General features: G+C 36.3%; 1 protein-coding gene across 2 annotated transcripts in view; it reads right to left on the bottom strand.

Moving 5' to 3' along the window:
• Positions 1 to 14,239, bottom strand: part of IKZF3 (IKAROS family zinc finger 3 (Aiolos)) — a 91,238-nt gene that overhangs the window by 65,870 nt on the left and 11,129 nt on the right. Inside the window, exons 2-3 of one of the 2 annotated variants that reach the window (XM_010842650.1) lie at positions 2,506 to 2,559; positions 418 to 516 (exon numbers count right to left, since the gene is read on the bottom strand). In XM_010842650.1, the coding sequence (XP_010840952.1) occupies positions 418 to 516; positions 2,506 to 2,559 (153 nt within the window). Of the gene's footprint in view, positions 1 to 417; positions 520 to 2,505; positions 2,560 to 14,239 lie in introns of both variants that reach the window. The other variant, XM_010842649.1, reaches the window with a different exon arrangement.

The following is a 14,239-nucleotide window of genomic DNA, read 5'->3' as shown; positions in this document are numbered from 1 at the left end:
ATCCCTCAGGGTCATCCCAGTGCACCAGCCCTGAGCACCCTGTCTCATTCATCAAACCTAGACTGGCAATCTATTTCACATATGATAATATACATGTTTCAATGCTATTCTCTCAAATCATCCCACCTTCGCCTCTCCCACAGAGTCTAAAAGCCTGTTTTTTACATCTGTGTCTCTTTTGCTGTTATACCCCAATAAAAGTAATTTAAAAAATTTTTTATGAAGTTATTATAGCTTGAACACTTAAATTCTCAAAATCTGCTGATATCCTACAGCAAATTATTAAATGCAAATATTTGTAAAGTGAATAAAACTGAATTCCTCCCAACTCAATCCACATATATAAGTTTTCCTGATTTCTTCTCCATACTGAGCCCCAACCGTCTTTTTAGTTCTGGTCTGTATACTATGGCTCACCTCCTATGTCTTCATCCTCATTGGCTGGGCCTTCTGTACCATCCACATTTTCTGTTTCATGAGCTTTGGTTAAATCGTAGTCATTCAAAAGCTCTGAACCTTCTAGGAGATAAAAAGAATTTTAACTATGAAGTAATTTGAAAGGATTTTTATAAACCTGTTTCAGCTTTATCCAATCCCTAAGTGATAGACAATATCCTTTCACATACACCCAAGCAAGATATATGTGAAATTTTAGAAATATGTCCAAGGTTTATTTGCCTTTCAATTAGACATCATTTTCTTGAATAGTTCTTTCACCTTAAATTCCACTCAAGTTCCTTCTGGATAGAAATTCTCTCTCCTTTGGTGTATTTCAGGATATTCAGTAAGATGTTAAGACCAAGAATATTAACATATAGTGATGAGAAATATTGAGCCTGAGACTACTGGCAAAATTCAATTTGGGAAAGATGCTTTCCCGAGAGGAAGCCTATAAGCTTCTGAACACCAAATTCTATTTTCCCTTTCTGTTCACATTATAAATATGATTTTGTGGAAAGCATACTAGCCCCCAAATTCTTTTATTTCTTCAAACATTTACTAAATGTTGACAAGGCTACAGATATGAATAGGTCATAATTTCTGTATTCAAAGAGCTGATAATTTACAGATGTAGATAAAACAAACCCACAAATACAATGCAAGATTCAGACAAGAGATAAGTCTAAAATGTAGACTCGGACAAGAGATTAAGGGAAATACAAAGTGCTATGGGAGTTTCTAAGTAAAAGGCAGTAGATATGATAAAAAGCATGGTTAAATAAACAACAAACTTGCTAATAATTAAGTTTAACAAAGACACAATTTTTTACAATAAATATCGAAAATACTAGAAGTAAGGAAGAAGGCATGACATAGCTAGAATTTTTTCACATATAAGCATGGTAGCTTAATAAAAAAAAATGATAACAAAAGAAATGAACAGAAAAGACCCACTTGCCATCAAACTCCTTCCCAAGAGTCAATAAAATATTTGCTGAGAACCTATTACATGCAACAAATAGTCAAAAACACTGAACCCTGCAGCACTAAGGAGCTGAAACAGGAGAGGTGATGGAAACTGCAGTGGCTTCCTTTCTGCCGCAAGCATGACTGAACACGGAGAACAGGACATTTTACTGGAATATAGGAGTAAAATGGAAACGTATCACACAAGATACATGACGAAGAGGTCCTGAAAATGCAGTCGTCATGGATTCAGGTGAAGTTTCTCATTTCTGCATATCATATACTCTTAGACACTTAAGACACTGCTCTAAACAATAGTTTTGTTTTCTCAAGCCTGAAATGATAGATTCACAGAGCCCTGTATATGAACAACTGATATGAGGTACATGTTCAATTAAAACATAAGGTTACAACTCAGAGTAAAATAAAGACACCTGTGTGGTAAATTTTGTAATATAGCAAAAGCTTTGATTCAAACAAAGTGAGTATATCAATAGAGAAACACAGAATTTATTTTTAGGAAATAGATTATTTTAAGTGTATATAGTTTATTCTGGAGCAAGGGTCAGCAAACCATGGCCTAGGGCCAAATTTAGCCATGGCCTATTTTTATTAACATATAGACCCAGGAAGTAGGAATGGTTTTACAGTTTTAAAGATTGTAAAAAATATAAAGAAGAATATACAACAGAGACCATATACGGCCCACAAAGTCTAAAATATTTACTCTCTGGCCCTTTACAAATAAAGTTTACTGACCACTGTTCCTGAGTGAAAAGCACAAGTTTTATAAGCTATGATATTGTTCAACAAAAGCTGTCTTAATTCAAATGAGTCAGCTGAAAATTTTTTTTAAGAAAAAAAAAAAAAAAACAACAGTGAAAAAATAAAAAAACATTGGGTGGGGTGGTTTGGCTCTGTGATGTCAGATAACTTATATGATCTAAACGGATGCATTATTTTTGTATCAGGAAGACATGACTTCATTTTTTCCACAACCCATTTCCATAGCATGTATATTGCAATCAGAATATTCCCCTTCATTTGAACTATTCAGTAAAGGTATATTTTTAGAGAGGAAAGATATGATGTTGTTACCTGTGGGCACAGACTGCTCTTGAGTGCTTTTCAGTTCCACATTTGGTTTTATATCTGAAACGAAAAGGATTATAAATATTAGCTTTTTAGAGTAAATTTTTTTCAGATTTGAGCATTCTAAATTTAATAAGGATACCACTTTGGAAGATTTAGTTGCCGATTTCCTCTCCAGAGCAGGACTATTCTCTACATCCTTCCTAAAAAGTGTCTCAAGGAGAATAAAAAGAATCCATGCAAAAATTATATTTTAAAGTGATTAAGAGGAAAAAATTACTATTCTGCATTTATTCTGGTATTTTTATTTTTTCATAAAGACCCGAGTTCCTATCTGGTATTGTCTTGTTTCAGTCTACAGATCTTTCTTCAGCATATCTACTAGTGCAACTGTATGAATGACAGCTTTTCTCAACTTTCCATTTATTTGGAAATATCTTTATTTTGCCTTAAAATTTAAAGGATATTTTTACTTGACATAGAATTATGGGCTGACAGTTTTCTTCTGTCACTTTAAAGATGGCATTCCACTATCTCCTTATCCTCTATTGTTTCTGATGAGAAGAATATTTTCTATCACTGTTTTCCTTTATATATTCTTTTTCTCTGAATGCTTTCAAGATTTTCTCCTTAGTTTTTAGCAGTTTAACTACTATATGCCTAGGTGTGATTTTATCTGCATTTATCTCACATGGGTCCACCAAACTCCTTACCTGTAAAATTGTGTTTTTCACTAAACCTGGTAATTTTTCAGCTATTATTTCTTCAAATTCTTTTTCTCCTCCATTCTTTTGCCCTTTTTCTTCAAGGACGTCATCTACATTAGATTTTTTCATATTCCTACATTTTCCTGAGGTCCTGTTCTTTTCCCCTTAAAGTTCTTTTCTCTGTTGCTCAGATTGAATACTTTCATTAATCAATCTTCAAGTTCATTATCCTTTCTTCTGTCATCTTAATGTACTATCAAGCCTATTCAGTGAGTTTTCTATTTCAGATACTGTAATTTTTAGTTCTAGAATTCTATTTTCATCTTTTTTATAGTCTCTCTCTGGGGTAGGAAATGGCAACCCACTCCAGTATTCTTGCCTGGAGAATCCCATGGACAGAGAAGCCTGGTGGGCTACAGTCCATGGGGTCACAAAAAGTCGGACATGATTGCGTGACTGAGCGCACTACACAGTCTCTCTGCTAGATTTCCTATTTGTTAATTCATTACAAGCACATTTTCCTTTGCATCTGAGTATAATTATTATACTTGTTTAAGAGGCTTGTCCTCCAATTCTAATATCTATATCATTTTGGGGTTAGTCACCTATGATTTCCTTTTCTCTTGAGTATGGGTCACATTTTCCTGCTTATTCAAATAACCTAATAATTCTGGATTGTACCCTGAAAATTATAAAGATACGTTACAGAATTTCTGGAGTTTGTTATGTTCCTTTGAAGGATATAGGAGATTTTCTTTGTTTATTTTACTTTTTAAAGCATGTAGTTAAACTCATATTCTGTTTCATTTGTGGTGGGAAGCATCTAGGGTAATCAATTGTCCCAGTATACCTGGGATTGAAGGTTTTCCAAGACTACAGCACTTTCACAGCCTTAGGAAAACTGGCACAAACTGGTACTCTTGCAGAAGCGTAAATCTCTGTTCAGTTACTTTCACCTCAGATGGACTGCTCAGGGTGTGACTCATACAAGTATAGTTCAAGGAGTAGCTAAAGATTTGGTCCAGCTAGAGCATTTATACACAAAAGACCGTCTCTACCCTCTCCACTCTAGGATTTACCCCTTTGCTTCCTATGATTGCTTGTGATTGCTATGGTTTTTTAAGCCAGTAAAACTGTGGATTATCTATTCAAGTTTTGGTCACCCAGATGCTAAAACTGGGACCTGCCTTTGAGTAAAACAGCCTTAAAAACAGGTTTGTTTTGGTTATTTTCCAATGCCTGCAGGTAAAAGATTTTTCATATTTTGTCCAGAATTATAATTATTATCTGCTGGAAGGTTGGTTCAATGGGACCAACCTCCTCTACTACTAGAAATTGAAACTCTCCATTTGTTCTTTATTTCAATGGTGATCATATACCCATAACTGCTCTAGATACCACTAATTTCAAATAATCTGTATTTCAGACATATTTTAATTTTTGTTTTGAAAAATAGTCACTGCATTTACATTCTATCCTAATATTAAAAGTTTAACACACCACCCATTAGATGTTAGCAACAAAGCTTAAGTGCAGGAAAAATACAAATATTTTTAAAATAAACAAGCATTAGTCAGTCAGTCAGTCATGGCCGACTCTTTACGACCCCATGGACTATAGCTCACTAGGCTCCTGTGTCTATGGGATTCTTCAAGCAAGAATACTGGACTGGGTTGCCATTTCCTACTCCAGGGGATCTTTCTAGCCAGGGATTGAACCCAGGTTTCTTGCACTGAAGACAGATTCTTTACCATCTGAGCCACCAGGGAAGCCTTTTGTAAAATAAGCAAAGGGGCAGCCTAATATGCAGTGTTAAAACCCAAGATGGGTGAAAGAAACGTCCATACAAGGAATAGGGACAGGCCAGGGTAGGCTGTTGGAGACCAACCAATATGAAAAGTGTGCCTGTGTGGGATGCACATTTAGCATGAGATGAGGAGGGATTCTACATGAAGGGCAGACAGATTGGCAAGTCAGAGCCTAAGCAGGATGAGAAGGGCAGGAGAATCACCTGGGCTGGAGTGATGAAGAACGTATCCAAGTAAGAGATGGCCTAGCATGAGGAGTCAGAGCCTGAGCATAGAGAAGAGGCCATTTATGCCTGGGGGTGCTCTCATTTCAGGGAGTAGACAGGGTTAGCAAGGCACCCACATAGGGACAGTGGGGGCACCAAAGAGCCCAAATGGAGTGAGGAGAGTTCTATGTTTGGGAGTATCCAAGGCAAAGTGTCAGAACTTGATTGGGTTGAAGAGGGCATCCACATATTAAGGGCAGCTTTGCACTGGGATCTGTGCTGTGCTTAGTTGCTCAATTGACTCTTTGCGACCCCATGGACTGTAGCCCACCAGGCTCTTCTGTCCATGGGGATTCTCCAGGCAAGAATACTGGAGTGGATCGCCATGCCCTCCTCTAGTGGATCTTTCCAACCCAGGTCTCCTGCATTGTAGGTGGATTCTTTACCGTCTGAGCCACCAGAGAAGCCCGAGAATACTGGAACGGTTAGCCTATCCCTTCGTCAGGGGATCTTCCCGACCCAGGATTTGAACCAGGTTTCCTGCATTGCAGGTAGATATTTTTACCAGTTGAGCTATCTGGGAAGCCCATCAGACCCCAATAGAAAAGGGTATCCACGTAGGTGAGTGCCTGCAGTACAGGATGTCAGAAACCAAATGAGGCAAGGTAAGAATCTTCACTGAAGAGGAAATGGCAGTGGCAGTGGATGACTGTTTATACAAAGGAGGATTGATTAAGTAAGAAAAACATAATAAGGATAATGAGACCCAGGTTTTTCTCTGTCAGAGAAGGGAGTTATAAATATGGAAACCTGTGGTCCTATATTGGAAATGGAAGTACTGGCAGGAACACATGGCTTTGACTATACATAAACTGATACAAAATATAGATGGAAATGTGTGTATATGTATGGTATAACACACCTGGTCTCTAGCTCTGTCCACTGAGAGCCCCTGGGAGCAGTGACATCACAACAGCTTTCAGGATACGGATATTAACTTCTAAGTATCATTCTCAACTTATAGAAACCATATTCCTTGGAGAAATGGCTGACTCCAGCACTGGGGGAGGGAAAGTACAGATGAGTCTGGAACATTTTGCTGTGCCAGAAAGCAAGGAAGTGCTCACAGAAACAAGAGCATATATTAAAAGGATATGGAAATTATTTTGAAGGGGTTCCCACTGGCCAAATCTGAGACAAGGGAGCATAAAAGTTATAATGATAGTATTGGATTACAACCTATTAAAAAGCATAAATTCATGAGTCCATATTGACATTAATAAGTAGTTGATAAATGTAAAGTCCAGTAACAAATGGAAAATTTACATAGTTGCAAAATGCTTCTTCTCAAAATATTATTACAAAGATAAAAAGAGAAACTACATAGTGAAGAACCTTGTAGACACCACTGTACTGAGTAAAGTGATCATTATCAGTAATGGGACAAATGAAAATTATGTGTCCACTGATAATGAAAAGAACACAGTTTCACTTCTGTAATATACCTGCCAGACATGCACAATCTAAATCTAACCATGAGAAAACTAACTCTAATTGAGGGATAATTTACAAAATAACTGGCTTGTAATTCTCAAAAGTGTCACAGTCATGACCAACTGAAGAACTATTCCAGACTGAAGGACAGGGAAGAGACGTGACAACTAAATGCATACGTGATTCTGAGCTGAATTCTCCTGAGGTAAAGGGCATTAAAGAAGCTACTGGAGAAATCTGAGTGGGGTCTGAGGATTAAATTGTAGTAATGTCCCAGTGTTAATTTCCTGGTTTTGATAGTTGTTTCCTGGTTATGTAGGAGAAGGTAGAACACACACTAAAGTAGTCAAGGGTGGATAGGGCTTTATGTCAGCAACTTAGTCTCAAAATTTCCGGAAAAAAAAAAGTTTTTTTGTACTGTATTGCAACTTTTCTGTAAGTTTGATAGTGGGAGTTTTTTAAAAGCTTTTTTTTTTTTTTTTCAGCTAACTGTGAAACTTTTAACTGCACACTAAAGGGATTCTGAACAAAAAACAAAAAGAAAGAAAAGTAGCTCAAAAGTTTCACACGAACAATCTTCATGTGAAAACACATTTTAGTTATTACAGAGCAAGATGGCTTTTGATTTGGTGACCTAAAGAAAAAAGGTCCTAGTCCCCTGAGCCTCTTAAACTCTCTGACAATGACATTTAAATAGCTCTCAATATTTTTTCAAGCAGCCTTTGTGCGGCGTATAACACCAGAAGGAACTGAGTATAGTTTCCAAGAAAAAAAGGAGATCTGACTATCCGAGTATTCAAAGTTTGAAGGAGACATTTAAACCATCTATGACTTCCCTGGAAGTCCAGTGGTTAAGACTCACGTTTCCACTGCAGGGGACACAGGTTCAATCCCTGGTCAGGGAACTAAGATCCCATCTGCTGTGGCACAGCCAAAAAGAAAAGAAAACCATCTATAATCAGGCTATATGGATGCTCTTCTTAGGTGCTAAAAAATACTTAAAATACAGGAACAAAGGAGACTGAAGTGTATTTTCCCCTCTTGAATGTAAACATCTTTATAAAAATGTGAAGTCTAGTAGTGAATAGATGATAAAGGAATTCCCACCTGAAGACCAGAAACCTATTAAATATTTATAAGTGCAGCAAAAGTTTTACAGTTTTTAATGGATAATTTTGTCATTCCTTCATACTTCAGTTCAAAAAAGACTCAAAAATTTCCATGGTGGGGTCCATTTGGGTATTTTTAATGTGTTGGCAGTCAACATAGTTTTAAACTATTTTCCAAAAAAAAAAAAAAGAAAGCTAAGAAGGAAAGGTCCCTATGCTTCTTTTGACAAAAATATTAATTCCCTTTACTGGTATTAATACATATGGTGCAAATGATGGAAAATTCCAAAGTGGATTAATTCTGTTGAGATAGCATTCCTGTCAGTTTTCTACCTCTCCTATTACTTGAACTGGGTAAAGCATGTTCCTGCCTCAGGACTTTTGCTTTTACTCGTCCCTCTGACCAAAATGCTCTTCCCTCAGATAGCCACCTGCCCTACCTCCTTTCTTCATTCAGGTGTGTGCTCAAAAGTAACCTTATAAAACCAGCTTTACCTAACTACTCTATAATAAGATATCATCCTTCATTGTCACTTTTTTCTCTTACTTTATAAAATTTTCTTCATACAATTTCATTTTCACCACCTGACGTATATTTATTCATTTTTTAAAAAGTATTTATTGATTTGGCTGCGCCAGCTCTTAGCTGTGACATGCAGAACCTTTGATCTTCATTGCAGCATGCAGGCTCTTTAGTTATGACATGTGAACTCACAGTTGTGGCAGGTGGGATCTCGTTCCCTGACCAGGGATGGAACCCAGGCCCCTTGCATTGGGAGCACAGAGTCTTAGCCACTGGACCACCAGGGAAGTCCCTATTTGTTCACTTTTAAAATGTCTCCTCCCCACCCCACCAGAATGTAAACTTAATGAAAACATGGATGTTGGCTGTAATTTTTATTGCTTTTTGCTATATTTTCAGCTCTCAAAATAGTACCCATTGTGACAGCCACTCAATAAGTATTTGTTGAATTAATACATGAACTTTTACATCTCTATCTTTGCTACTTATAAATACTCTAAGTCAAGGTTCTACAAACTACAGCTTTCACCTGTTCTTGTATGACTTGTGAACTAAGAATGAGTTTACATTTTTTAATGGTTGAAAAAAATCAGAAAGATTCATTTCATGCAACTTGAAAATTGTGTGGAATTCTAACATCAGTGTTCATAAATAAAGTTTTAATGGAGCACAGCTAAATCCATGTTGTCTACAGCTGCTTCTGTATTCCAAGAGCAGAGTTGAGTACTTGCAAGAGACTATATGACTTGCAAAGCCAAAAAACATTCACTATCTGGTGACCTTTTAGAAAAAGTTTGTCAAGACCTGGTCAAATCTATTATTAATACTAACACTAATACTGCACTGTCCAATACAATAGCCACTAGCCACATGTGCCAATTTGAGTTTAAATTTAATTAAAGTTAAAAATTTAGTTTCTCAGTTACCCAACCACATTTCCAGTATTCAACAGAACATGTAGCTAAGGGTCTTTCATATTGGAGAACATAGATAAAGAATATTTCCATTCCCATAGAAAGTTCTACTGAAGAGCACAGCTCTAGATTTTAGAATGTCTTGTTGCCGCTTGGGATACTGCTAACTGCAAAGTTATTTAAAGCAAACATTAAAACTTTGGGTCAGGAAAGAAACCACATATAAAAGTTAAATCAATGAAAATTCTAAGGAAATTATACTAGGAAACAGCTTAACAATGATCATCTTCTATCAGTGTTTTCTGAACTCCTGCAACTGGAATTTCAGGGAAAAGCACTTTCTATTAATGCAGTCATCAAAAAGGTAAAGGATATAGACAGCATCTTCATATAAAGAACTTTATAAATTTCACTGATTAAAAAATAAACGTGACTCTTTGAAGGGTTAAAAAAGAAAACCCACATGATGCCAAACATCCAGATAAAATATTTCTAAATGTACCTATATGGGGCTTCCTGGGTGGCACACTGGAAAAACAATCTGCCTGTCAATTCAGAGGACATGGGTTAAATCCCTGGTCTGGGAAGATTCCACGTCGTGTGGAGCAACTAAGTCCATGTGGCACAACTACTGAACCCACACTCTAGGGCCCATGAGCCACAACTACTGAGCTTGTGCTCCGCAACAAGAGAAGCCACCACAATGAGAAGCCCACGCACCACAACCAAGAGTAGTCCCCCACTCACCATAGCAGAGATAGCTGAGCAAAAGCAATGGAGACCCAGTGCAACCAAAATTAAAATACTTATATATGTGTATACAAAATAAACTCAGCATGTACATTAGAATTTTTGTATCATTAGATAAAATCATTTTTCTTACCTCGTTTAAAAGCCAAAATTACAATCCTTACTTAACACTCTTATGTATATCAATTTCCCTCCTGCTCTTGCCATAACTAAATAATCTCCTGATATATTTTTAAATTAAATAATTACTGTTTTCCATTGACACTGGTGTTGTACTATGTTTTCCAATGACATTTTACCTCTTAAACAATAAATCTTATGGACAGAGTCTTAGGAAAGTTCAATCTTCCAAGACTGGGTGAAGAATAAATAGAAATTATGAACAACCCAATTGCAAGCACTGAAATTGAAGCTGTGATAAAAAATCTCCCCAAAAGCAAAAGCCCAGGACCAGATGGCTTCATAGCAGAATTCTATCAAACATTTAGAGAAGAGCTAATGCCTATCCTTCTAAAACTCTTTTAAAAAATTGCAGAGAAAGGAACACTTCCAAACTCATTGTACAAGGCCACCATCACCCTGATACCAAAACCAGACAAAGACAACATAAACAATAAATCTTATAAAAAATACATAGCTTCTGTAACTGATACAGTTCACAAATATATTGCACTGTTAAAGTTAAAGGTTATTTCTTTTGTAGTTTTCCAAGCACTCTACATATTCAAAGCTTTATTAGCAATCTCAAATTGTTTTCTGCTGCTGCTGCTGCTGCTAAGTCGCTTCAGTCGTGTCCGACTCTGTGCGACCCCATAGATAGCAGCCCACCAGGCTCCGCCATCCCTGGGATCCTCCAGGCAAGAACACTGGCGTGGGTTGCTACCAGAAGTGAAAACAAGTCTCATCTATGCTTGCTGAGAGATGACAATTTCAAATTTGTTTTTACTCCTTCAGATTCTCTCTTTGACAAAGATGCTGTTTAAAAAATTTCATGACTTAGAATTTTTGTTAAATATACCAAGATTTTTCTCTGAGATTCTAGCATTTTATGTGCTACAAAATGAAAAGGGGTCGATTACAAATAAAATTTAAAGCTGAAAATGTTAAGGATCTGGTTAATTGAGATTTCATAAAAAATCACACGTGAATAATATACTATCTATGAACAAAATCAAATATTTACATTAGCAACAAAACATGCAACCATATTTTTAATTCGAATGATTACAAACTCGTTTTCATTTTGTTACTTTAAGTAATTATCATTCAGTAAAGGATATCCGCTAATAAACATGGAACTCTGCTCAATGTTACATGGCAACCTGGTGGGGTGGGACTTTGCGGGAGAATGGATACAAGTATATGTACGGCTGAGTCCCTCCAATGTTCACTTGAAACTATCACAACACTGTTAATTGGCTATGCTCCAATACAAAACAGAAGTTAAAAAAAAAGAATACCAGCTAATATAATTCTGTTCTTCATTTCAGAGATGAGATTTCCACTTGCTGGTCTGTCTTTCCAGCATAGCGTAGAAGCTAAAGGAGAGCAAAATGTCAATCTCAGAAGAGCCCTGCACTGACTTTGCAGCTGTCCTCAGCACTGGTGCCTGACAGCAGCCAGAAAGTTGTCTTTGAACGTCAGCATTTCCCTTTACCTTCATAACAATAAACTGATTTCTCTATCCCCATACCTCTTTCTTAAATTTAAAATGTCCATTTTTACTTTTTAACAAAAAGCTTTGGAAACTGAGTCACTGACTACAAAACGATCCTTATAATCAATGAAATTAGAAACGTTGGAATTGAAGTAGATATCTTACCTACCTTATCTCTTCTTTCCCTGCCACTTGATATTTGAATTTTCTCCAATATCCAACTATTTGGATTATGAAGTCTCTGCTTAGACACTTCCAAGAATACAGAAGTTATACTTTTCCTTTTCAGAAAAATTCTAATGGTTTAAAAAGTTTCTCCTTAAATACAGTGGAACTCAAAATTTCCGGAACTGTCCATTTCAGGTCCTAGTTCAGCCTTCTGGGAACATCCAGAATAAATTATTACACAAATGCTACCACTCAGTTCCCTAACCATGGTGAGAGCTTTCTTCTGAACCTGGTTTTGTTTGCCTATGGTCCTCCAAAAATGTGGCATCAAGCACTTAGCCCATGAGTGCAAATGAGACTTCATATTATCTCATAGCATCTCTGGAAAATAAACAGGTACAATGGCATTTATTATTCTTCTCATTTTACAAAAAAATTTAAGACAAAAGAATGACAAAAAATATAAAGTCATGTAATTGTTCAAAGGTACAATGTCAGTGGCACATTATGAAGAGAAGCAGGATTCCTCTCTTGAGTTTCAACCTTTGTCTCAAAGAATTTAAATAATGTTTTAAGGTGTTTTCCTACATAGATTATAAATCTTGGAAGAAGGTCAGAACTAGAAGACATTTTAGACCCAATTAATTTCAAATACCTCAAGTGAGAGGAAAGGAAGATATTAAAAAGGAGGGGGCATGCCTTAAAATGAGAATAGTCTCTCCAACCATGAAATCCTTCCTTTCCTCCCTCTTTGGACCAAAGTAAAGGTTAAGAGACATCAAGAATACTTCTCTAAGAACATCAGATCAATACAGCCCACGTTACCCTCTTTTTTTTTAAACAAAATATTCCATTTTCCCTGGATTAAATGTGAAGAAATTATAGACTGCAGGGCACAGATCTTAAACAGCAAATTCAATATCTAGTGCTTTTTTCCCTGAAAAGTCAGTTACTATAAAGTTGTAGAAAAATATACTTATATTTTACCATGGGTATCACGTGCCAACAAACATGCAGAGAGAAAAGGAAGAATGAGCATTTCATGCCACTGATACTTTTAAAAATTGTCTGTGCTAAAATGACTGAATCCAACATATTACAAGTAAGATTTTCATTTTGTACCTGTAAAATGCCTAGTTGGTTATAAAATAACTGAAGTTAAACACAAAATATCAATTGAAGATGGGTGACAGACTTAAATGTGAAGCTAAAACAACCAAATTTCTAGAAGAAATTATAGGAGAGTATTTTCATGGCCTTGGATAGGCAAAGACTTAATCCCAAAAGGAAAAAAAAAAAAGATAACTTTGTCTTCATTAAAATTAAGAATTCTGTTTATCAAATAGATTAAGAAAATGAATAAGCAAGTTACAGATCCAGAGAAAATATTTGCAATACACATATGATGAAGTTCATGCTTCTAAATTTTAAATGCCTATAAAATCAATAAGAAACATATAAACAATCCAATTTTTTAAAAATGTACAGAAGACTTATGGCACTTCAAGAAGAAGAATATGTAAATAGCCAATAAACATACAAAAAGGTACTCAACATCATTATTCATCAGGAAAATACAAATTAAAACCACAATGAAATACCACTACACACCCACCAGAATAGCTAAAATTTAAAAGACTGACAACAGTAAGTGTTGACAAGATGTGGAACAACTGGGGATCACCAGTGAGAGGGTGAAAGTCCAACCACTTCAGAAACTGTTCGGCAGTATGCATCAGACCTAAGAACACACCCACACTATGACCTAGAAACACTAGTCCTGGATATATATCCAAGAGAAATTAATGTATATGTCCATCAAAAGACATGTACAAGAATATTCATCATATAGATAAACAATGGAAACAAATCAAATGTCCATCAACAGTACAATGAATAAACAAGTTGTATATTCATACTACTCAGTAATAAAAAAGAATGAACTATTAATAAATATAACAATGTGGATGAATCTCAAAGGTATGTTGAGTAAAAGAAACCAGATGCCTAAAAAGTACCTACTGTATGATTTATGCAGAATTCAAGAACAAGAAAACTGACCTATGGTTACAGAAGTCTGAATAGTGCTTTACTTGGTGTGCATGCTCCATCACTTCAGTCATGTCTGATTTTTTGCAATCCTACGGACTGTAGCCCATGAGGCTCCTCTATCCATGGGGATTCTCCAGGCAAGAATACTGAACTGGGTTGCCATGCCCTCCTTCCAGGGATCTTTCTGACCCAGAGATTAAACCCATCTCACTTATGTCTCCTGCATTGGCAGGAGGGTTCTTTACCACTAGTGCCACCTGAGAAACCCTTTTTACCTGGTGTAAAGGGAGGTTTTGTAAATGGGCACAAAGGGAATCTTCTGGAGTGATGCAAATGTCCCGTATCTTTTTCT

The sequence above is a fragment of the Bison bison genome, unplaced genomic scaffold (assembly GCF_000754665.1).
Source record: "Bison bison bison isolate TAMUID 2011002044 unplaced genomic scaffold, Bison_UMD1.0 scf7180017864180, whole genome shotgun sequence".
NCBI lineage: Eukaryota > Metazoa > Chordata > Mammalia > Artiodactyla > Bovidae > Bison > Bison bison.
The sequence above is the reverse complement of the archived record's forward strand: the minus strand, read 5'-3'. Positions and strand labels throughout refer to the sequence as shown.